Raw genomic sequence first — 23679 nt, 5'->3', positions numbered from 1 at the left:
AATAGAGCCTACACTTTTATATTAATTAAAAGCCATGCAATATATATCTTGGTCAATTTTTAAACCCCTGAGAGCTGTAATTGGTCCCAATGAGAGATGGCCTCAGGCAAAGATCATGTGTTGGGGGGTGGGGGCAGGCAGATCTGGGTTCATATTCCAGCTTGGCCATGTATTAATATCTATGTGATCTTGGGGAGGTTTAACTGTTTCTCTGACCCTAAAATGTCTCATTCCTATTCTTCTTGAGAAAATTAGAGATACCATTTAAGAATGAATACATACCGTCCAGTACAATATTCAATCTGTAAAGGGTAGCAGCTATTTTATTATTAGCAGTAGTGGTAGCAACAATGTTTTAGTGCTATATATTTCTAGATGCTGCAATTGCTGAATTACAAGGCATCAAGACAGAAGTCTCCTCTACCTGTCCCAGACAGTGCCAATTCTGTGAAGAATGCCCTCGAAAGGCAGAAGAGACCCTTGGGGGTCTACTAATGCTTCATGTTCATAAAGACTTGAGTGTCTAGGATTCAAGTCCTTCTAGATTACCCAGCCAAGTGGCTAATAGCTAGAGTGTTATATCAGTACACGGTCTGTCCACTGCATTTGCTATTATAGTGTTCTGCTAAGAAGTAGAACTCTAGAGGTACCAAATGCAAGCCTACATAGCATTAACAATAATAAACATTTATTGATGTTCCTCTGACTTGGCACCATTCTTTTTTTTTTTTTTTTTTTTTAATTTTTTTTTTCAACATTTTTTATTTATTTTTGGGACAGAGAGAGACAGAGCATGAACGGGGGAGGGGCAGAGACAGAGGGAGACACAGAATCGGAAACAGGCTCCAGGCTCCGAGCCATCAGCCCAGAGCCTGATGTGGGGCTCGAACTCACGGACCGCGAGATTGTGACCTGGCTGAAGTCGGACGCTTAACCGACTGCGCCACCCAGGCGCCCCGGCACCATTCTTTATATGGTCTATTTAAGTCAGTCTCTCTCTCTCTCTCTCTCTCTCTCTCTCTCTCTCACACACACACACACACACACACACACACACACACACACACACAAACATGAGGGACAGACTACTGTTGGCTATAACTTACAGAAGGGGAAATGGATGCACAAAGCTGTTAAGTCCCAAAGCTAGTATGGGTTGGGGCCAGGATTGAAACCAGTTAGTCCAGAGCCCATGCACCTAGCCATTTGTTATTCTACCACTAGCCTTTGATCTGGGAAGAAGCTTGTGGTAAGGAGATACACACTCAAGTCTATCTGTTTGTAAACTGACACCAGGGCTTTGTATCCATCTGTCCCTGGTGGACATCAGGTAATTTTGATGCTAGAACATTGTCTGAGGTGGTCCTGGGTTCCGTCCCTTTGAGGTCAAGCCAATTCAATCAGGGAGACTCCGCATAGCCAGCCCTAGTGGTCACCCTGCCAGTGCTTGGGCCACCTGCCACAGGAAGTGAATACAATCACCACCCCATGGCCATCACTTATGGAAAAAGGACCCCCAAGTCTCCCCTCCTGTCTCCTTCAGGAAGCTGTACCACTTTAGTTTATAGAGGCAGCATCACCAGTTTTCCAGCACATGGGAGCCCTTGTGTGGGGAGTGTCCATGGAGAAGAGGGCAAATATTGCCCCAGGGATGCTTACTCAACCGGATAACAGAGTCTCACTTGCATGCAGCTTAGTCCAACACATTTCTCTTTATAATTACCACTAAGTCAAAAAAAGAGAAATGTTGATGGGACAGTCTTAGAAAATACTTAGAAAATAAATATACTTGAAACTTATCAATTTCCTTCTTTTATTTTCCTTTTCCCCTCCCCCTATCTTGCAGTTATCCTCAACCAGTAAGTACTTGCTTATTGAGTACCCACCATTTGTCTGTCCAGCCACTTACTCTATAGACAGTGAGTACCTGCACTGTGTTACTGCTCATGGGCTGCTCAAGTAGACCAGCAGCAATGCAAACAATTACAGTCCAGTATGATCTGCTCACATACTCGAAACATCAAGTGCCATAGTAACACAAGAGACAGCCATGAGTTCCGCCTTGAGTTTGGGGAGGTTCCAGGAGATTCCTCAGAGGTGATGACACTGCTCTGGCTCTTAAAGGATGACAAAGGTAGAGTGGGATGGGGGAGCCAAGTGAACCACATGGACAAGCATACAGGAATCACATGTAGAACAAGGGTCTGGTATGTCTGGGAAGTTGGGTGTAGAGGGGAGCCTGGGGAAGGGGAAGTGAATCACAAAGATAATAGTGTTGGGCACTGGGGAGAGCTAAAAAAGAATGTAAATACTAGCCCCCTGTCTTCAAGAATATCACAATAGGGGCACCTAAGTGGCTCAGTTGGTTAATTGTCTGACTCTTGATTTCAGCTCAGGTCATGATCTCACTCATGGTCATGAGATCAAGCCCCTTGTGGGGCTCTGTGCTGAGCATGGATCCTGCTTAAGATTCTCTCTCTCCCTCTCCCTCTGATTCTATCCCCATCTCTCTCTCTTTCTCTCTCTCTCAAAAGAAATAAATGAACTTAAAAAAAAGAATATCACAATAAATTCAGGGAATCTTGACACTAACACCCATAAGATGATAAGAGAAAAATAAAAAGTAGAACAAATGTAGATGTTAGAGTAGCCCGTTCCTCAAAAAGAGAGAGCAATGTGGGCCAGGACAGTGTAAAAGGAAAGGAGTCCTAAGGAGGTGGGTATTGCAGCCATGTCTAAAATTACAGGCCCAGACCCAAGTCACCCATTGTTTACTTAAGTGTCACAAGTCACCTGCCTGTGACCCCCGTCTCTTCTCAAATATAAACATACCTCTCTATCTTTCCAACGTTTCCTGGCTTCTCCCTTTAAAGCCATCAGTGAGTGCCATGGCTCCTTCTGGTGCAGGACTTCCATGTTTCCATATAAACTGTAGAGTCTGATTAAAGTCTAGAGTTTCTGATGTGAGGTAAGTAGAAGCAAAATCATTTAAAATTTTTTTAAATGTTTATTTATTTTGGGAGAGAGAGAGAGAGAGCAGGGGAGGAGCAGAGAGCAAAAAGGAGACACAGAATCTGAAGCAGACTCCAGGCTCTGAGCTGTCAGCACAGAGCCCAGTGTGGGGCTCGAACTTACAAACTGTGAGATCATGACCTGTGTCAAAGTCAAATGCCTAACTGACTGAGCCACCCAGGGGCCCCCAAAATCACTTGTTTTTGTTTTTGTTTTTTGTTTGTTTGTTTTTTTTTTTTGAAGAATGGCTGTCCCGGAGTATCCAGCAGGTTATTACAAAGGCTCTTTGACTGGAAAACACCACTTAGATCAAGAGTTCTTGACCTGGATCCACAGATGAGTTTGGGGGATATATAACCTCTTAAAATTGAAGGTTTATATGTGTGAACTGTGGGGTGTGTGTGTGTGTGTGTGTGTGTGTGTGTGTATACACCTGGCATGAGATGTATATTTTTCTAGAATAAGGTCCAGACCTCTCATTAAGTTCTCAAGAAGGAGCATATGCCCCAGAAGACTCAAAATCAATGATTCAGACCTGGCTTCAGCAAACTACAGCCTGCAAGCCAAATCCAGCCCACAGCCCATTCTTTTAAAGTTTTCTTAGACTATAGCTATACTTTGGGGTTTATGTGGCCGCTTTCACACTACAACAGCAGAACCAAGGAGTTGCAACAACAACAAAAAAAGTATGGTTTTACTATCTGGCTCTTTACAGACAAAGGTGCTGACCCCCAATTTAGACAATATTTTTTAGAGCCATCCACTACACGAGTGGTTGCTTGCTAATAATTCACCACCCAGAGCTAAAAGCAAATAATTTTAGAATCTAAGTTTCCCTTGCCCCATGTGGCAACCTCATAGATTAGTTAATGTGCCCTGGGCTGGCCCTCCTTCTGTCCTCCCTGGAAGACCACTAGACAAAGAAGTGGCTGAGAGAGATGGGCTAGAATTCTTCCAAAGTGACCCTGCCGCAGGCATCCTGGGCCCCGCTTCCTTTGCAAACTGCCAGAGAAGAGTTAAGCAAGAGAATTAACATCACTCTAAATAATTCAAACAGAGTCCTGCTGCTGGCTTCAAACCAAAGATGAGAAATTATATAATTAGCTGCAGCAGATTTAAAAGACTATATAAAATATGCTAATGCTCTCACCATGGTAAGGCAAAGCTGCAGTAACAATGCCATCTATTAACTAGCCTATAGGATCAGTCCAAATAAAGAGAAACATCCTAAGGGTATTCTAAAAATAATGGTATCAGTCAGTTTGGTAGAATACTTTGCTTGGGCTGCAAAATAGGTTAAGAAGAAGTTTAACTCCATTTTAATGTGTTGTAAGTTGCATATTCCACGTTCAATGTATTTTTTGATTAACAGCATATTAGTTTCTTTACCATTAAATCAAGAATAATTGTGTGTTTTTTGTTGTTGATGTTGTTTGGAGAGCTCTCATCATTCTGACATATTTGCCGGCAGATCTGTTTTTGTACATGGGCTTTGCTTGTACATGTGCAGAGAACAAAGCAATCAGATACTATGGCAGGTATGACTACAGGTGTCCCTCGAGCTCTGCAGCCTTATTCCATGTTAGTGCCTTGTGTGCCAGAAACCTAAAGAACTGCATGCTTGACCTAAACTTGCAGCTTCTTTATGAAGCTAGGTGTCTGGAGCTAGGAGAGAGCGCTGCACAAAATAACAAACTCTTAGCCAGAGGGGAAGAAATATTTGTGAATCTAATCTTAATGTCAGGGAACCTCAAAGGTTTCCTCCACTCAACAGTGCATCACTACATGCTTGAATGTCTGAGATTTCCTCCTTGGGATGCTACACGGACCTCGTACAGTTTTCTAATCTGATTTTATTAAAGGCTGCTGCCCACCATGGACAGACTCTTTCCATGAGTTGGTTGCTTGCGGTGACATTTTTTTTACCGTAAATTGGCATCTCCCATATCCACTAGCGTATTGTTCAGATAAATATTTGTTAAATAGTTCAAAATAAAGATCTAAAAGCTGTTCTACTTTAATCATGAGATGAGGGTTTCCAAGCACCCAAATAATAATGATAATATCACATAGTAACATTTGTCCACTACATTAGAGCTTTGCAATGTGATTTTCACCCACATCATCTTATTGAATCCTCATGGCAACCTTTCCAGATTGGTACTACTTTTGTCCCCATTTTTCCAGTGGACACTGACTCAGAGAGGATAAGTACTTTGCTCAGGATCACTCAGGTGATAAGCACAGGACCTTCCTTCTCCAGGGTTGGTGCTTTTTTGAGGATGCATTTTAGGCTGAGGTTGAGGCGCTCACTAACTTACGCAACCTTACTTAATGGAACAAACCCCAAAGTGGACATCAGCAGCCTGGCTTCGAGCCTCACTCAGCTCTAACACTAGCATGCCGGTTGACTTCAGGTAGTCAACTTAATTCCCCTGGGCTTCCTCACATATGAAATGGAAGAACTGAGCAAGACACTCCCTAATGTTCTTTCAACTCTAACAATTAGGAATTTTATTGAGCAAAAGTAATCCCGTTCCCAAATGATCTGTCTGAAGGGAATGTACATAGTGTGAGATACAAAATACACTCAATAAGAAGATGAAAGGGATTTTACATTATGCACATTTTTAGATGATTCATGCCACAAGTCCCTCTCAATTAGCACACTTCACCAAGAGCTAACTGTCTACACAATTATTAAATCATTTCTATGACCCTTATACAGAAATCAACTCTTGAGATGAGAGTGTCAAATGAGAGGGGTCAGCCTGCCCCCTTCTGGGGTGGGATCTAGTCATTTTGCCTTTCTCTGTCTGCCAAGATCCAAAGTCTTTGATAAGCTTATTGTTTTTGTTACTGTTCTGTTCTCCTCATTATAAGTGGTTGGCGTGGTTATTGTTATAGATTTAGCATGGATGTTGGATATCTCCTTGAGATCTTGACAGAGTCTAATGTTATATAACACACAATGTGTCTGATTTCTTCCCTGGGTTCCTGGAAGGGAGCTTCTAAACCCTTGGAATTTCCCACGTGATAGCAGTGTCCATGTCATTCTTGCCCAGTCCCTTGAATCACATCTGAGCTTATGCTACTGAGAGGACCCAAGATGGGGGTTGCTCATACCAAACCATGTGATGGGGGTGGGCTTTGAGCCAAAGAATAACCACATGACCTCCTAGGAGTAGGAGAGCTGCAGACAAGTGGCCAATGAGTCAATAGACCAGGCTCGCGGTAATGAAACCCCAACAAAAACTGTATATCAAACTCAGTGGAGCTTCCCGGTTGATGAACGCTTCAATGTGCCAGAAGGGTGATGTGTCCTGATTCTTCAGGAAGAGAGCATGGAAGGTCTCCCTCTGGCACCCTCCTAGATCTTGCCCTATGTGTCTCTACATTTGGCTGGTCCTGATTGTATCCTTTATAATAAAACTATAATCATAGATACAGCATATCACTTTTCTGAGTTCAGTGAGTCGTTCTACAAATTACTAAACCTGAGGGGGGTGCAGCAACCTCTGAATCTGTAGCCAGTTGGTCAGGAGTGTGGGTGGCCAGGGGACCCCTGAACTGGCAGCTAGCATCTGAAATTAGGGTGGTCTTCCTGGGGACCATGCCCTTAACCTGGGAAGTCTGTGCTGACTCCACGTAGTTAGTGTCAGATTGCAGCACAGTCCTACAGCCCACCTGCCACCACAGAGCTCTGCCCAGGTATACATCAGGCACATGCCCACCTCAGACTCTGTAGTAACTGTCACCTGAGCCTGGAACACTCTTCCCTTGGGATCTTCCTGGCTGGCTGCCCCACCTCCTTCAAGTCTTTTCTCTAATGCCACCTTCTTACTGAATTCTTCTCAGCTACATTATTCACTGTGCACCCCCACCCACATCCTCCCACATCCTACCCTACACACTCCCCTCTACCTTACTTTGTTCTTCTTCCTACCACTTATCTTCGATACACTATGTAATTTGCTTATGATTTTGCTTATTGGGGGTGCCTGGGTGGCTCAGTCAGCTTAGCGTCTGACCCTTGATTTTGGCCCGGTCATGATCCAAGGGGTTTGTGAATTCGAGTCCCGCATCGGGCTCTGTGTGGACAGTGCCGAGACTGCTTGGGATTCTCTGTCTCCCTCACTCTCTCTCCCTCCCCCACATGCACATGTGCAAGCTCTCTCTCTCAAAAATAAATAAATCAACATTAAAAAAAAAAAGATTTTGCTTATGAAATATCTTCCTCTCCCAATAAGATCCATGTGGACAAGAATTTTTCTCTCTTCACCTCACTAGTGCCTGGCACGTGGTAGATATTCACTCAATACTAGTCAAATTGGTTAGAACCTATTACTATATCCATACACACACATAGCTCATAGGGGACATAATAAATTGAACTCATGTTAATTGTCTATAGACCCTGCTGCCTAGTATATTTAGCTATCCTTATTTTCATATTTAGAAAATCCATTGCATATGGGAAGATTTTATACCTTAAGAAGAAACAACAGTACTCATTTTTCCATAGGTTTTTTGAAACTAATCATAATGTGAACTAATCCTCTGACTTCTAATGTTATTCTTAGAATAATTCTGTTGAAAGGCTATCAAGTGTGAAATGAACACAAAAAAAGGTATTAAGCTATAAATGTACCTAAGTTGACACTAAGGTTGAGAGGCAATCTATAAAAGAAATTTTGTGTTCTCCAGAGCTAATCAACTCAAAAGCTTTATAACCTCTGTTCTCCATAGTTGGGCAAGGATCTCTGTGGTCCTATCACCGAGGTGTCCTAGCTGTCGTATCAGTGGGATGCCCCACAAGTGAACGAAAGGCATTCACTGAATCAGTTGGCCCTAGTGTACCTCAATAGCTAAACTAAATGCAGAGCTTGATTTTGTCTTTGATCATGATGATGCTAGTTTTCGCCCTGACCTGGCAATGGTTTGCCTTTGCTCACTTCCCTTCCCTGAGCTTACAGGTGTGGCTTCTTTCAGTTCCGTTGCTGGCACTCCTGACAAGGCTGCTTTTCTTTGGCCTAGTTCTGATTATTTGATGAAGACTCATATGAATTTAGACAAACTCTTATTCAGATCTGTTTTAAGTCTCCAAGAAAAGTTGGACTCATGATTTTACAGCGATTCTGCCTATTGAAACAAGAAGATAAGTCACCCACGCAATCATATTTTTTTTACTGAAAGCTTTATCCATTTGTTTATTTTCCAGAGCTATCGTGAAAGAAAATCTAGTTTTAGGCAGCAAACAGTCATATAACATCAGTATCTTATTATGTTTCAGCTACTCAGAATACTTACAATAATGAAAATCTATAGAGACAACCTATATCCACACACATATCAAATTATTACTCAGTCTGGAATTAGATTTTAGAATTACCTTCACATCAAGTCTTTTTCCACCATAACATTCACTTCATCTGCTTTCCATAAGTAGATATTTAACTTTCCAGAACTTCTTTGTTTAAACCCCAAGAATGCTTGACACACAGTAGGCTCTTAACACATGCTTGGTATGGGGAATTGAACTGGGAGATTTCAAATGGGCACAAAAACCCCAGTGCATATGCCCTGGGGATGCACACGAAGAAGAAAGTTCTATCTGTACCTTCCTATACTCGGGGGGGAATGTGGGGGTCAGTGCAGGGGATAAAAGAAACTGAGGTCCCCCTCTGTGGGAAAGAATGAGCCAGCCAAAGCCAGACATTGGGCCTGAGGCTGCCCTCCCATTGCCGCCCCTGAAGACACATATAAAGGTTATTATAGCTTTTCATTTATTTTACTTCTTGTCTGAGAGCTTTCAGGCAGCTATGCTACTGGTCTTTAGCTAGAGAGGTCCCCAGCAGCATAACTTGTTTGGGAAGAGCAAGGGCCTGGAAACAGACAGACCTTATTTCAATTCTGTCCTCTGCTATTATTTATCCTCAGGCAGAATTTGGATGCTGAAGGCTCTTAAATGGCCAGAATTAATGACTAAAATTAATAAGGTGCTCTGGCATGAATACAACTAAAGTACTGGATGGAGGTTCAGATATGCAATTAAACAAGTAGAACCTGGCTTCACACCATATCGGAAAGCCCCACAGAGTTCAGCTGACCGCAAGCTAACTGACAGCCTGCAATGCTTGGCTAGTGCTTAAAGAAACCATAATCACATTTAGGCTGCATTTAAACAAGTTTGATGCCTCTATTAAATAAGTGTATATTCTCTGTGCTACTTGAAGCCTTCAAGGAGTACTGCATTCAGTTCTGGGTTTATTTTGAGGAGGAGATTGCCGACCAAAAAGTATCCAGAGAAAAGTAACCAGGATAGTAGGGTGGTCTTCAGAGAAACAACTGAAGGAACTTTCCTAACAAATCTGGAGAAACCAGCTCTGGGGAAGGGTCGAGCCTTCAGTCCTCAAGCGTCTACAACGTTGACTGGTGGAGTAGATCCCTTCCGCATCCACTGACTCAGCTAACATTTCTTGGGCTTTTACTACATTCAGAGCACTGTGATACGTGCTGTGGGATACAGAGATTGATGATACAGACCCAGCCTCAAGGAACTAACAAGTAAGATAAAAACAAGGAGTCTGGAATCTCCAGTTTTCCTCCCAACCCTGTTACCCACTGGATATGTGACCTTAAGCAGTTTCTTAGCTTGTCTTAACTTAGTGTTCTTTATTTGCAAGGCAACACCGCAGGGTTTTTCTGAGGATCAAATGAGATAAATATCTGTAAAAAGAATGAGAAATCAGTAATTGACTGAAACCAACAAGATGGGGAAAGAGAACTTTCGAACTAGACTTCAAAGGGCAAAGGGAGTTTGCTGGGTGGTGATGGGGAAAAGGAAAAAGAGCATTCCAGGTTGAGGGGGCAGTCTGAGCAGAGACAGAGATACTGAAAACAAATGGCCTTTGGAAGACCAGCAAGTACTACTGTGGCTGGAGTGCAGAGGAGTAAAAAAGCAATGACAAGAGCTATAAAGATACCACAAAGCTGAATCACAACTTCCCTAGAGTTTCTGGGTGGTGGAGGGCTATATTCAAGTGAATATTGGGAGAATCCACCTGTGTACAAACAGGTGGGACAATTAAAGACTGAAACCAGGAAAGCAAGAGTCATCATGAGAGTAAGCAAGAGGGGTGCCTGGGTGGCTCAGTCTGTTGAGTGTCCGACTCTTAATTTTGGCTCAGACCACGATCTCTCAGTTCATGGGTTCCAGCCCCGAGTTGGGCTCTGCACTGACAGCTTGGAGCCTCCTTGGGGTTTTCTGTCTCCCTCTCTCTGTCTTCCCCTAACCTCCTTCTCTCAAAAATAAGTAAATGAACTTTTTTTTTAAAAAAAAAAGAGGTTAAGCGAGAGATAATGAGGAACTGACCTAAAATAATGGTGGTGGCATTGAAAAGCAGGTGACACAATGTGAGATATGAGGAGTAAAGGTGAGGGGCAAGTGAAAGACGACGCCACGTTTGCAACGCTGGTGTTAAAGAGAACGCTGATCCCATGAACTAATATAGGAAACACAGAAAGAGGGATAAAATTGACTAAGAAGACGATGAGTTCAGTTGTGAAAAATGTTGAATTGCAAGTGGCTGTAGAATAACTGTAAGGAAGTTCATACTAGCAAGTTGGAAATATGGTTCTGGAGCCCATGGGAGGAGTCAGGGCTAGAGATGTAGATCTGAGAGGAGGTGGACTTAGAGATTAAGAGTATATCATCAAACATAAACAAACTTGGGTTTGAACTCTGACTTTGAGACTGACTAGCTGTGTGGCCTTGGACAAATTATTTATCATCAAAGCTTTAATTTCCTTAATTGTAAAATTGGGAAAATTATACATACTTCAAAGACTTTGCTTATTGCATACCATCTGGTTGCCATTTGTCACCGTCACTGTCTACCATAACCATCATTGCTGAAACCATTAAGGTAGATGAACTTGGCTTGGAATTGAAAGTAATTAAGCAGAAAAAAAAGGGTTGAGGAATGAGTCTTAGGGAACAATTATTAAGGGAAACGTGGCAGAACAAACCTGAATGAAGCTCAGGAGCAGTCAAGAAGGTGGGCAGAAGATCAGAACAGCAAGACACGGGGATGGACAAGAGAAGAGAATTTCAAGGAGGGAATCCTGGAACATGTCAAACTCTACAAAGAAGTTGGGGACGAAAAAGGAAAACAAGGGCATCGGATATAGTGATTTGAAGGTTATCCTTGTGTATGGAACTATTATATATGTGGCAGGAGTGGAAGGAAGTCACAAATGGAACAAGGTTCAAAATGGAATTTGCACCCAGACTGCAAGGGGATGTGTATCAGACACCGAAGTGAACTGAGAGCCAGATCACCTTCTATAAATTTCAATGCAGATATAAACAAACAAATTGCAGGCCTTAGTTTTCTTACTCATTTCAAAGGGATAAAAGACTTATGTTAACAGAGAGAAAGGGGATTTGTGAGAAGGATTTCTTTAGAGAGTTGTGCAGAGTTCCCTCATTCCAGAAGAGGGGAGATACTTCTCTTCATCTCAGTTAGGGCTTCACTGGGAGATCTGAAGAACCCGGTCAGTGTCATCTGTGGATTGAGGGGAATTACACACTTGCGTCTGAGTGTTTGGCTACTTACTGGAGAACCACTGGCAGCAGAGTAAAGGAGGCTTGGCTGCATCGGGTGGCCTTTTGTCTGGGCAAAGGACATACGAGTGCATTGTGGAACGGAGGGAGTGAATTGGCATGGAGCTAATTTAAATTCTTCCCAAGAGGATCATCTGAGGCCAGCAGGGAGAGCTTTGGAAAATAAGGACTAAGGGAGAAACATCCAAAGCTGGAAGAAACTGAACTGACCACATCAAAGCAGAAGAGTGGAATGTTCCCAGTAAGAGTCCCTGAAGAACCCACAAAAACACCCGTATGAGAAGTTGGCTTCATATAACGTGTGCTGGCCCAGAGGGCCTGAAGCCATCTTACAACAGCGCTATCATGTAAGGACATCCCACCTCCCCTCTCTCATCACCCTGCTCCTCTCCACCCTTCTCTCTTCCGACCCTGAAAAGATAAAAAAACATCAGGGAGGAGGTAAGTGGAAAAGGAGAACCCTACCTTTTTCCTTCAGAGAAGGGACTCACGACATCGGGCCCTGGAGAGGTATGGAAAAGGAATTCCAATTTTGAATGACTATCGCATGGGACTCAATATATTCATTTCTGGATTGAGATGGTGATTTGTAATGAGAAGAGTCCATAATACTTTTTACCATCTTAGGAGAGAGGAGAAAAGTCTTGAGATTTGTGGCTAAGTGTCCTACAGTGGCAAAGAAGAACTCCCACCACTATATACATTTAAAAGGATAGTGGAAGACAACTTTTTAGTGAAAAAAGGTCCCCATAACTCTCATGTTTAAAAGGTACTATTTACCCAAGGGTATAAAAAGTGAGTCAGGATGAGGACATGAAGGTCTTGAGGACAGTAATTTTGCCCTTTTTTTTAGTAATTTTGTGGGGTTTTTGTTTTTTAAGGCTGTTTGGCAGAGATAGGGCACTGTGGTTTGATGAGGTGATGGAGATGACTGAAGGTCCTGTTAGGACAGGAGAAACTTAGTTGTGGCTGCAGGTTGAGGAGAAAGAGATGGTAAAGATAAGGTAAAATAACAAATCCACAAGAACAATAGGAAAGGAAGACTGATAAGGCAAGGTCACAAAGAAGAAGAGAGAAGACAAAGTCAAGAACATTGCATTTGCCTTTAGAAAAAAAGACTCTTTTTCCCCTGAAAGATGAGAGAAGGAAGAGAGAAGATATAAAGACATTTTGGTTTAGAAGGAAGGCAAATAAAACAGTTTATAGTGAATGACTTTGATCATCCCTGTAGTTTACAGAAGTTCATCTTCTGTGAATGAAGGCAGTGGGTGGTGTTTATTACTCTGGAGGGCAGAATCAGGACTACTGTGTACAAGCTACAAAGAGATTAACTCGGGCCCAATATAAGAAAGAACTTATAAAAGAGTTGCCTGGGGGGCTCCATCAGTTAAGCGTCTGACTCTTGATTTCATCTCAGATCATGATCTCATGGTTCATGGGATGGAGCCCCGCATCAGGCTCTGCACTGACAGCATGAAGCCTGCTTGGGATTCTCTCTCTCTCTCTCTCTCTCTCTCTCTCTCTCTCTCTCTCTCTGCCCCTCCCCCCTTCTCAAAATAAATAAATAAACTTTTTTTTCTTTCTTTTTTTTTTTTTAAGACAGAACTTGGGGCACCTGTGTGGCTCAGTCAGTTAAGCATCTGACTCTTGATTTCAGCTCAGGTCATGACTTCACGGTTCATGAGTTCAATCCCTGCATCTAGTTCTCTGCTGTCAGTGTGGAGCCTGCTTTGGATCCTCTGTCTCCCTCTCTCTCTGCCCCTCCCCCCCCTTTCAAAAATAAGCATAAAAAAAGAAAGAACTTATAAAAATATCAGCACTGGTGATATCAGCACAGGGGACTGACCTTCTTATACAGTTGTAAGCTGCAGAACAGAGGGCTCCAGGTAAGGATGGATGAACAGCTATTGCAATGCCATGTGAGGGACCTCTGCCCTGGACACAGAGCTGGGCTGATAGCCTTCAATACTCCTAGTGTGCAGCATTCATTGTCAATGTTATCTTTGTAGGGTACTTCCATGCCAACAATTCAGGTGTCAATGTGACTGAATACAATAAAAAGAAGCCCAGGGGGACCAGAAGAGAAAGTGTAAAGAAAAGACCGCATGTGTTACACAATGTCTTGATTTCCCAACTAGAAAATCATCTATTTGTAGCAAAGGAACTAGCTTATGCTGGAGTTAGATCCTGTCCCAAAGAATAATATTCTATACGTCTCCATAGCTTGGCAGCTATGAAATTTGAAAATATCACTATGTTCTGGGGAACTTTATATTATGCATGAGCTAAAATGTAGTTATGGTGGAGAAAGTCTCCCGAACCCTGAACCCCTCCAGTTTTACCACCGCTAAGAGGCAAATGGGAACTTGCTGACAAGAGTAAGTACATTACCAATGTGCTCTCTGGAACTCAAAACAAAGAAAAACCCTAAAACTCTATTTCAAACATCAGGCTGCGTTCTATAAATCAATGCAATCAGAATCATGCCAGATTTTCTATACAACAATGAAATGTCATGGAAACTTGGCAATTATTCAATAAGAAAGCTATCGAGTTTTTTAAAAAATAAGAACCATACATTCCTAGAATTAACATTTATTGAAACAATAAAATATTCCAGCACGAAGTACCACGCATCTCAAAGAAATATGCCCACAGATTCAATTTAAACTGGCCATATAATCCAATTAAAATTTAAATCTATAAAGAGAAGTCAGTCTATTATGACCCCATTAGTCATTTCCCACAATATTTTTCCAAAGGAATAAAATACACTACGGCAAGAAGCACCATGTAATATTTTGAGTCAAAGTTCAGGGCCAGAGATCTGTTGGCATTTTTAGACATAAGCAATATTAAAAGTCTTATGACGGGTCGGCCGGTCATATTTCATGTAAGTGCAGTAAATGCACAGTTATCTGTGCCTAGCATACTGCCTGGCACATGCTAAATTAGCTTAGCCTATTGAATAAATGAATGGATGCATGAAAAAGTGAGTTTTGTTAGCAGTAGCTAAAAATCCATTCTGTGAGGAGGCCTATCCAGACTCAGAGCATTTTCCTAGTGTTTGTAATGACTTACGGTTTCCTAGCATCACCAGCCCTGGGACAGAATGATGCGGCCACCAAAAATCCCACAGGCCCAAATCTATGTGGACATACAGGCTGGGACCCTTGAATGTTGTCCATTTTAAGAGTCTGTCCATTTTAAGGTTCTAGATGCGGTTTGGTTTAATCTTCCAGAGATTCCCTCCAGAGAAGGGTGGATATCTTCAAAGGTCCCTTAATTCCTTCTTACCTCCACCACAGGAATAGAAGTCGAGAGTGGGAAGAAAGCAACAGATAATCGCTTTTTGGTTCTAAAGAGCACCAGAACCAAATCTTGGTGACATCTGCCTCCAATTAAGCCCTGCAAATGAATCTACATGGCTGAGTCCAGCTGCAGTCCACTAGGAGGTATATTTTAGCTGAGGTGTCATTCACTAACATCATTCACTAAGTAACAAGGAACACAGTTCTGAACGTGCTTTGACATTTATTATCTCATTTGAGGTCCATTACAACCCAGGAAAAAAAGGTGTTTCCCAGAATAGGAAGCAGGCTCAGAGATACAAAGACCACACAGCAAGCAGGACATGGAACTTGGACTACACCTGTCTTCTAACCTTACTCCAAGACTGCTTCCACTATTCTAGGTTCTAACCCCATTTTCTTACTACCCAGAGTTGGGGAAAACAATCAAAATCATTGCTTGGTGAAGGGTGCCTAATGCAGCTTCTGTCTCATCTCACTCAGGACATGGGTCCCTGGAAAGTGCTCAGGATGGAGTATTTCCAGAAATGTTTTATGAAGTGGATTCTGGGCACCCACCAGCAGGGAGTCCATAGGAGAAGCCAAAGAAATGTTCGTTCTAGAATCACATGCCCAGGGGGTACCTGGGTGGCTTAGTCAGATCTGACTTCAGCTTAGGTCATGATCTCGCAGCTTGTGAGTTTGAGCCCCACATCGGGCTAGCTGCTGTCAGAGCATAGCCTGATTCGGATCCTCCGTCCCCCACCCCCCGCCCTCTCTCTGCCCCTTCCCCACTTGTGCTCTATCTCTCCCTCAAAAACAAAGAAACCTTTAGAATCACATACCCAGGAAGCACACTGTACTTCCGATGGGTGTGTCTAGTACAGGGAGAACCTGGCCTGGCACTCCTCAGAAATAGGACATTACGCACACAAGCGCACGCACACACATGGACACACACACATGGTATCCCGAAAGTCTTAGTGCAGTTTTAAACTTCCAAAACTTCAAAAGTATAAATGCTGCAAACTTACAAAACCCATGTGAAAGCCCAATAATTTAAATTTCTTCTCTTTTCTACACTATACTTACTCTACTTGTATACTAGCTTTGTGAATTTTGAAGAGCACTTTTAATTTTACCTTTCGGTCAACATTTGCCATGTTCAATCAGGCGGATTGAAAGGTTTTATGATATATGACGTGCCTACAATCCATTCGGCAAATGAGCCACATCTCACAAGAAGCCTGCAGTCAACTAAAATCTTCACATGCATGCTCTACTGTTAAAACTACGTTACTCCTAATTAAGCTTGTAAAACTGGCTTTTTTTTTTTAAACAAAAAAATACCCGAAGCACTACTTTTTGTTAATACCAATTTAATTTTATCTTCTTGGATACAATCCATTCTGTTAAAATCCTTGTGGATCCTTGTGTTCCTACCAGATGATTTCATCCATACACCATCAATGTTCTCAAATGGGCATTTCTAGCCACACTCAACTACACAGAATCCAAGGCAGAACCCTATTGGTGTGATTCTCAGCGTACAAACAGTCCCTCTCTTCAGGGACCTCTGAGTGAATTCTAACAGAGATCTCCGCCACCACATGGACATCAGCCTCTTGGACAAGGCAACTCAGTTCAATCAATTAAAAACACAACGACCTATGTCATTCAGACCGTATATTTTTATCTTAGTCAAAAGGATTCCAGGAGAGGCCCTGTCAAATGCACTGCTGACCAATGCATTTACTCAGACCATCTCACAGCATTCTTCTGATCCATGAGATGAGTGACCCTACCCGTGAAAGGTCAGATGAGGGGACAGTCTTGTCACAGCTCTGTTGTCTAGGTATTGTACTGATTAATATAAAGCTATAACTGTGAAAATCTAAAGACAGGCCGAAACAAACAAATAAAAATGAGTTTATTTGTAACTCAAGTTCAAATAAAATCTGGACAACCTCAAACATCTGTGGTGGGTTGAATTGTGTCCCCCAAAAGATATGTTAAAGTCCTACCCCTGGTACCTGTGAACGTGACCTTATTTGGAAATAGGGTCTTTGCAGATGTAATCATGTTAAAATGAGGTCATACTGGATTAGGATGGGACTTAGTTCAATTACTGGGGTCCTTAGAAGAAGAGGAAAATTTGCACACACAGAGAATTAGGCCTTGTGAGGCTGGAGGCAGACCCTGGAGTAATGGTGCAGGAAGCCAAGGGATTCCAAAAATTGCCAACAACCACCAGAAACTAGGATTATAGCTTAGAAGGCATCTTACCCAGAGACTTCAGAGACAGAAATTTTCCTATATCTTGAGGTTAGATTTTTGGCCTATATCTTGAGGTTAGATTTTTGGCCTCCAGAACTGTTAGAAAATCAATTTCTGTTGTTGGAAGCCACCTAATTTACAGTGCTTTCTTACGGCAGCCCTAGGAAGCTAGTAACATCTGTGCAAAAATATGTAAGTCTGAAGTAATGGCGATTAACATCAGATTCAAGAGCACTCAGGAGTTGGTAAAAAAAGAAGATGAGAAATACTCAGATTCCTGAGCAGGTGGCAGGCTTGGCAGGGGTGAGGTAAATGAGTGAAGGCACTGGCCTAGCAGGTTTGGGGGGTGTTGGCTTGAAGCTGGGGGGGCGGGGGGACAGACAGAAGGTGACATCCCGTGACAAGGTCATCACCGAGGGGTTAATCGTCCCTCCTAGGTGTGAGGTGGGCATTTCTCAACAAAATCCTCTCATTTTTTAATGGCAACAAAATCACCAATTTGTCAGTTTATCATCAATATATAAGCAAAACTATGTTAAGCTTCCTGTCTCCAATTTGGCATTTTCCTTGACTATGTTTCATCATTCTAAATGAGACAGCAGCCCATGCAGGGGAAGGAGCTGTTGGCCTGTCTGTCTCTATATATAGCGCTGTATCCACCATTTTTCAAAGGTGCTAAGACTCCACCGATTGATGACGCTATTGCTTAAAATGGGTTACATTTAAGCTGGAAAAAAGAAGGCATTTTTTTCCCGTATGTGAAAATTTAGGGGAGGAAGGATGCTCCCTCACAGTTTCTAATATTGATCTGGCTCCAATGCAGCCCACGAAATATAAGTCTATAATGGCAGAATTCCTCACTGGAAAGACCTTACAAGCCATCTCCAGGAGCTGGCCCAGCAGTAACTAGGGGGACGTATTCTTTCTGATCCTGAGCACACAGGGAGCTGGGTTAATTTTGAAAGACAAAATAAAAGCGCTGCCTTGTGGCAAAAGGCCACTTCTTGATGCCACTAAATCAAGCCCAGCCTTGCTTGAGTATTAATTCTGAAGATGTCTGTATCCCCCACTGATACTCCTTTTAGGAAGCTAGTATGGAACAGGCCAAATGAAGCCGCAACGTGCAAATACCATTTAGCAAGTACAGATAAGCTGGGATAAATCATCCCAGAGCACTTAAAAAAAGATTCAAATTTTAATACATTAGCACTAGAACATGCTGTACAAGCAACAGGGAAATTGCAGTTGTCAATGTGTGAATTTAGTCTCAGAGTAAGTTCATCCAAGGAAGTAAAATCTCAATTTAGATTCTTTTTTCTACCCCTTCCCCCAATCCACGTGTTTCTTTTAGGATGGAGGAGGACACTGTTACTCAGCAAATGGATTTCACACCAAGAAATGGTTAGGGTATATTCATCGGGGGTAAGAACTTGAAGTTCGCACTTTCTCACTGAAATAGTTTGAAGTGGTCCTTCAAAGTGGCAAACCATAAATGACGGGCAAGGTGTCTGATCCACATGTGTTCACGTGCACTGTTGTACGTGTATGTAGATATCTAGCTAGCTAGCTGCCTTTAAAAAAAAATATTTTAAATGTTTATTTAGGGGCGCCTAGGTGGTTCAGTTGGTTAAGCATCCAACTTCGGCTCAGGTTATGATTTCATGGAATTTGAGCCCCATATGGGGCTCTCTGCTGTCAGCATGGAGCCCACTTCGGATCCTCTGTCCTCTCTCTCTGCTCCTCCCCTGTTAGCATGACAGCATGCGTTCTCTCTCTCTCTCTCTCTCTCTCTCTCTCTCACAAATGTTTATTTATTTTGAGAGAGAGTGCATGGAAGCAGGGGAGGGGCAGAGAAGGGGAGGGAGAGAGAAGGAGTGGGGGTAGGGGCAGAGAGAGAGAGAGAGAGAGAGAGAGAGAGAGAGAGAGAGAATCCCAAGCAGGCTCCACACTCAGCTCGGAGCCCATTGCAGGACCCGGATCTCATGAGAGTGTGATCATGACCTAGCCCATATCAAGAGTCTGAAGCTTAACTAACTGCGCCACCCAGGCGCCCCTATCTGCATTTTTTTTAATGAGAAAGGATTCTAAGGGGAAATCACAAAGGATTTCCTGGTATTTTTCTGTTGTGCTTTCCAGAAAGCCTGTCTATTGTCACAGGGGAATAGGACAAGTTGCAGCATATAGTGTGAGAGCACATTGCAGGGAAGGCAAAGCCCAACCCAGAGGCCTCATCGTGAGGGGCTGGGCCAGGGGAGGTCCCAGGCCTACCTGCAGGCCTGATAGACACTTGGGCAGCCCCAGGTCAACACTGCTGACTTGACACTGAACTGTATTCCAGCCGGAATCTGACAGCTTGTTTTCTATCGAGGTAACAAATGAAACTTTCATTTCAGAACGTTATCTGTTCTCTCAGACTATTCTATCAGAAGCAGCTATTTTCTTTAAATTGAAAGTCAAGGCAGTTTATTTTTCTCGAAACTGTGTTGTTGGCTCCTGCCTGACTCCTAACATTCTCTTGTTTTGCACAATGGCAGAGCAGTCTCATCCTGCAGAAGGCAGGGGTGGGATGGGAGAGTCCTCCCAGAGGGCACCCTGTGTATGATAGATTTACATAAATCCCGGCCCCCAAAAGGCACATCAATCAGAGATAAAGATGGAATGTATTTAGAGAAAATTTATTTAGAGGGAAGGATACCGACATCACTCTTTCAACTAGGTTTTTTTTTTGAAGCAAAATAACTTAAATCTCTTCAAATGACACTTCTATCATATTATCTATCTATCCAACCAACATATTATGTCATATCTCATGTCAAATATATACGTCCATTGGGCATTCGAAGTTTTCACAATACAGGGGAAATCTTTCTAATTCCTATCCCTCCCCACACACCCCAAGTCATTTTTAAATGATGAAATAATTGTACTATGTTCAAATGCATATGGATGATATGCGTATATACCATTAATATAGATACTATATGTGAACATATATCAGCAGGGGCGGGGCAGGACCCCTCCATCACATCACTTACCCTACCAAGTCGGCACTCAAGTATTTCCCATCCACTTTGTCAAAAGCTCACTAATTTGTTTCCACATGCATTTTAGTATAAAATCCATTATCACTTCAAAAAGCACTTCCCACCAGCTAGAGTCTGAATTGTCCATAAATATGTAATATCTCCCAATTAAATTAGAAGTAATACGATTAAGGAGAGGTCTCTTTTTTTTTTTCAGTGCAATAATCTTTTCTGTGATGCTGTTAGGACTCTTGAGATGACTTATGGCATCAAAAAAAAATCATTCTTGAAGTCACAATTTTTCATATTCATTTCCTGAGACAATTCTTTCCCTCTTGATCAACTGTCTCTTCTCTATTTTTTACAATCACATTTCAGTTTGAATCCAAGGACCTACCCTCCTCCTTTTTGGTCTCTCACAGATGCTAATGACATACAAATTCTGTAGTAGTTAAAGAAAAAGGGATACCTAGCCATTGTCCCCAGTTAGGAACCTAAAAGTAGGTAAAGTGAAAGCTTCACAGAGAAACACACTCAATAATTTTATGATTACAAAGCTCTCAACTACACATGTTGACAAAAATAGATCATTAAAAATGTAGAAATCTGCATCATGGTCTTCTATAAAACATCAATTTAGTTATTAAACGGTTATAAATTAGCCATTGGTAATTTACTCTTCTGAATGATTTAACCTTTCCAATTATCATTTCATCTGTTTTCTATATAAAAAAAAATCAAAGAAATTCTAGATATGGAAAAGACATGCTGGGTGAGGATCTGAAACTGATTTGGTAGCTTTGGGGTTGACATAATCTTGGCCTGGTGTGGCTCATTTTGGAAAGCTGCCTCAAATTTCCCCTGGTTTTGAACTTTTTTTTTTTTCCTTACCACTTTCATCTAGCAAGAAATCATCCTGGTAACGGAACTTCTCCGGTCCACATGCAATAAAAATGTCATCGTCACCAAAAAAGTCCTGAAGGCACATCACCTACAAGAGAAAAGCATGGCACTCAGCAAGGGGTCAGCAGAACAGCAATTACAACATTGCATCCTGGCAAGTAGACATCTGCATAAAGCCACTTCCCACGTCTAATGGAATCAACAGGACAGCCTCTCCAGAGGAATTTCAAAAAAAGGTTTCCAGCATCTGTTACTAGTAAGAAACATGTTACATTTCAGTTGCGCAGGAAGACGGGATAAGGAAAATAGAACCGGTAACTGTCACATTTATTACTTGACATATCAATAGGCTATGAGGTAAGAGCCCTTTATTTTCATAATACAGTGGATGCAGCAAGATGTGGAAAAGGAACACCCCTTTATTCTTTTGAATGTAATATTCCTTGATAGCAATAAAAGTCAGCATATGATTTTAGCGACAAATATAGTAAACGTGTGGTGGTTACTAGGGTAACTACTGAAGAAAAATACCTGTATCAGAGTATGAATATAATGATCTCCTTTAGACCCATTCTACCTCTAGTTGACATAGAAATGGAGGGGCGCCTGGGTGGCTCAGTCAGTTAAGCATCTGAGTCTTGATTTTGGCTCAGGTCATCTCACGATGCATGGAACCGTGCCCTCCTCTGCCCTCCTCCCCTCCACCTTCCATCAAAATAAATAAACCCACTTAAAAAAAACAGAAATGGAAATGGAAGTCCTCATAAAAGGAATAATAGAATAGTTATTTCTTAAATTCAGATACAGAGACGGGGCAACTCAGGTTATGGTGTATGCCCACAACTCAAGTGATACTAAACTTTAAAACTCCTGTGCTGCCCAGCTTCTTGTAGTTACGCCAGAGGAAAGTTTTAAAACAACCTTTGGATATTTATTCAGCTTATTCTCCAGTAAGAACTTTAAGAGAGCTAAATGTTGTTTTTCAAGCACTTGTGGTCAAAATGAAAAATTTCAAGCACACGGCTCTCTGTCTCTGGATATGTGGTGTAATATTTTGCTCACAATATGTATGATGCCAACACAAGGCACTGGGAACACTACTGATTTCTATCTATTTTCAATTTCCTTTGCTTGGAGCAAATCATAAAGCAGCCAAATGAAGGCACCCATTCAGGGCTGTATGAAATAGACTCTCTAATAGCATTGAGAGTCTTGGATATCTGAGGACCACAGAAAAATCCCCTGGATCCTTGGGGCCTCTGTTTACTAGTAGCACTCCCTTACTTGTCTGCAGTCAGCTGCAGGGCATATCTGGGGTTCTGCTCTATTTCAGTGCTGGGTGGCACTGCTCTGACACATCAAAGGTGCTGTAAGCCTTACAGTAGTAAGTTGGGAGAACGCAGCCTTGCTTAGAGACCCCAAACACAGTCATGTGTAGCCTTCAGATAGTTTTGCCAAGTAGGCTCTCATTTCCAAATAATCGCTTGGCTGAAATTTTAAGAATGAAATTGCTATAATAGTATGATAATCGCATTAAGTGTGAGTGAGGTACACCCACGAAAGATTTCTGAAAAGCTTGAAAATATAGGTGATTTAAGAGGGACATTGTAATTGTCATAAAAAATAGACCAAAGGGGCACCAGGGTGGCTCAGTTGGTTAAGTGTCCAACTTCCGCTCAGGTCATGATCTCACAGTCCGTGGGTTCGAGCCCCATGTTGGGATCTGTGCTGACAGCTCAGAGCCTGGAGCCTGCTTCGGATTCTGTGTCTCCCTCTCTCTCCGCCCCTCCCCAGCTCGCACTCTGTCTCTGTCTCTCTCTCTCAAAAATAAATAAACATTAAAAAAAAAAAGTAGACTAAAGATCTTCAAGAGTGGTGTCAGAAGCTCTGGTCTTCTACTTGGGTTAAAAACAGGCCCTTTGAATTCAGAACCCACTCCATTTCACTCCTCCCTTTCTGTCTGATCTCATCTGTGACCCTGTTTATCTTTATCTTCAAGACAAGCACTCCAACCCAGCCTTTTCAATCAGTGGTTGATGTCATCCCAACCAACCCATACAGGCCATTTTCCTTTTACATGCATAAGTCTTTATAGTGCCTACTATATGCAAGTTAGCATAGAGCACATACAGACAAAAATGAATAAAAGGTGGTCTCTCCCTCAGACAAAAATATGAACAATTAACCTTAAAAGGCAGTGTTTCCTGGAGTGTGAATGGTCAATAGGTTTTGTGAAAAAAAAAGGGGGGGGGGGAGTTCCCTATGGCCAAATAGATTTACTAAATACTGAGTTCACCCAATATAAACAGGTTTATTTCCAGTCTTTGCAAAGCCCTAACATGCTAATGTGCACCATAATTCCAAACAGGAGATAGAAAATCCAGTATTTCCCAATCTTATTTGATTCTAGAACTCTTTTTCACATAGTATCATAGGGACTACTGTGTAACGTGGTTCTCTTGGGGTCTGCACTGACAGACAGAGTTGAAAAGAACTCTGGGAACACACAATGGGAAGAACAGTTAACCCACTCTCCTGGGCAGCC

General features: G+C 42.2%; 1 protein-coding gene across 6 annotated transcripts in view; it reads right to left on the bottom strand.

Annotated features, from left to right (window-relative positions):
• Positions 1 to 23679, bottom strand: part of DCLK1 (doublecortin like kinase 1) — a 348909-nt gene that overhangs the window by 147833 nt on the left and 177397 nt on the right. For all 6 annotated transcript variants that reach the window (XM_058687511.1, XM_058687477.1, XM_058687468.1 and 3 more), the window contains exon 4: positions 21123 to 21222. In XM_058687511.1, the coding sequence (XP_058543494.1) occupies positions 21123 to 21222 (100 nt within the window). The remainder of the gene's footprint in view (positions 1 to 21122; positions 21223 to 23679) is intronic.

Source organism: Neofelis nebulosa, chromosome 1 (genome assembly GCF_028018385.1).
Source record: "Neofelis nebulosa isolate mNeoNeb1 chromosome 1, mNeoNeb1.pri, whole genome shotgun sequence".
NCBI lineage: Eukaryota > Metazoa > Chordata > Mammalia > Carnivora > Felidae > Neofelis > Neofelis nebulosa.
Note: the sequence above shows the minus strand (reverse complement) of the source record. Positions and strands in the feature narration are given on the sequence as shown.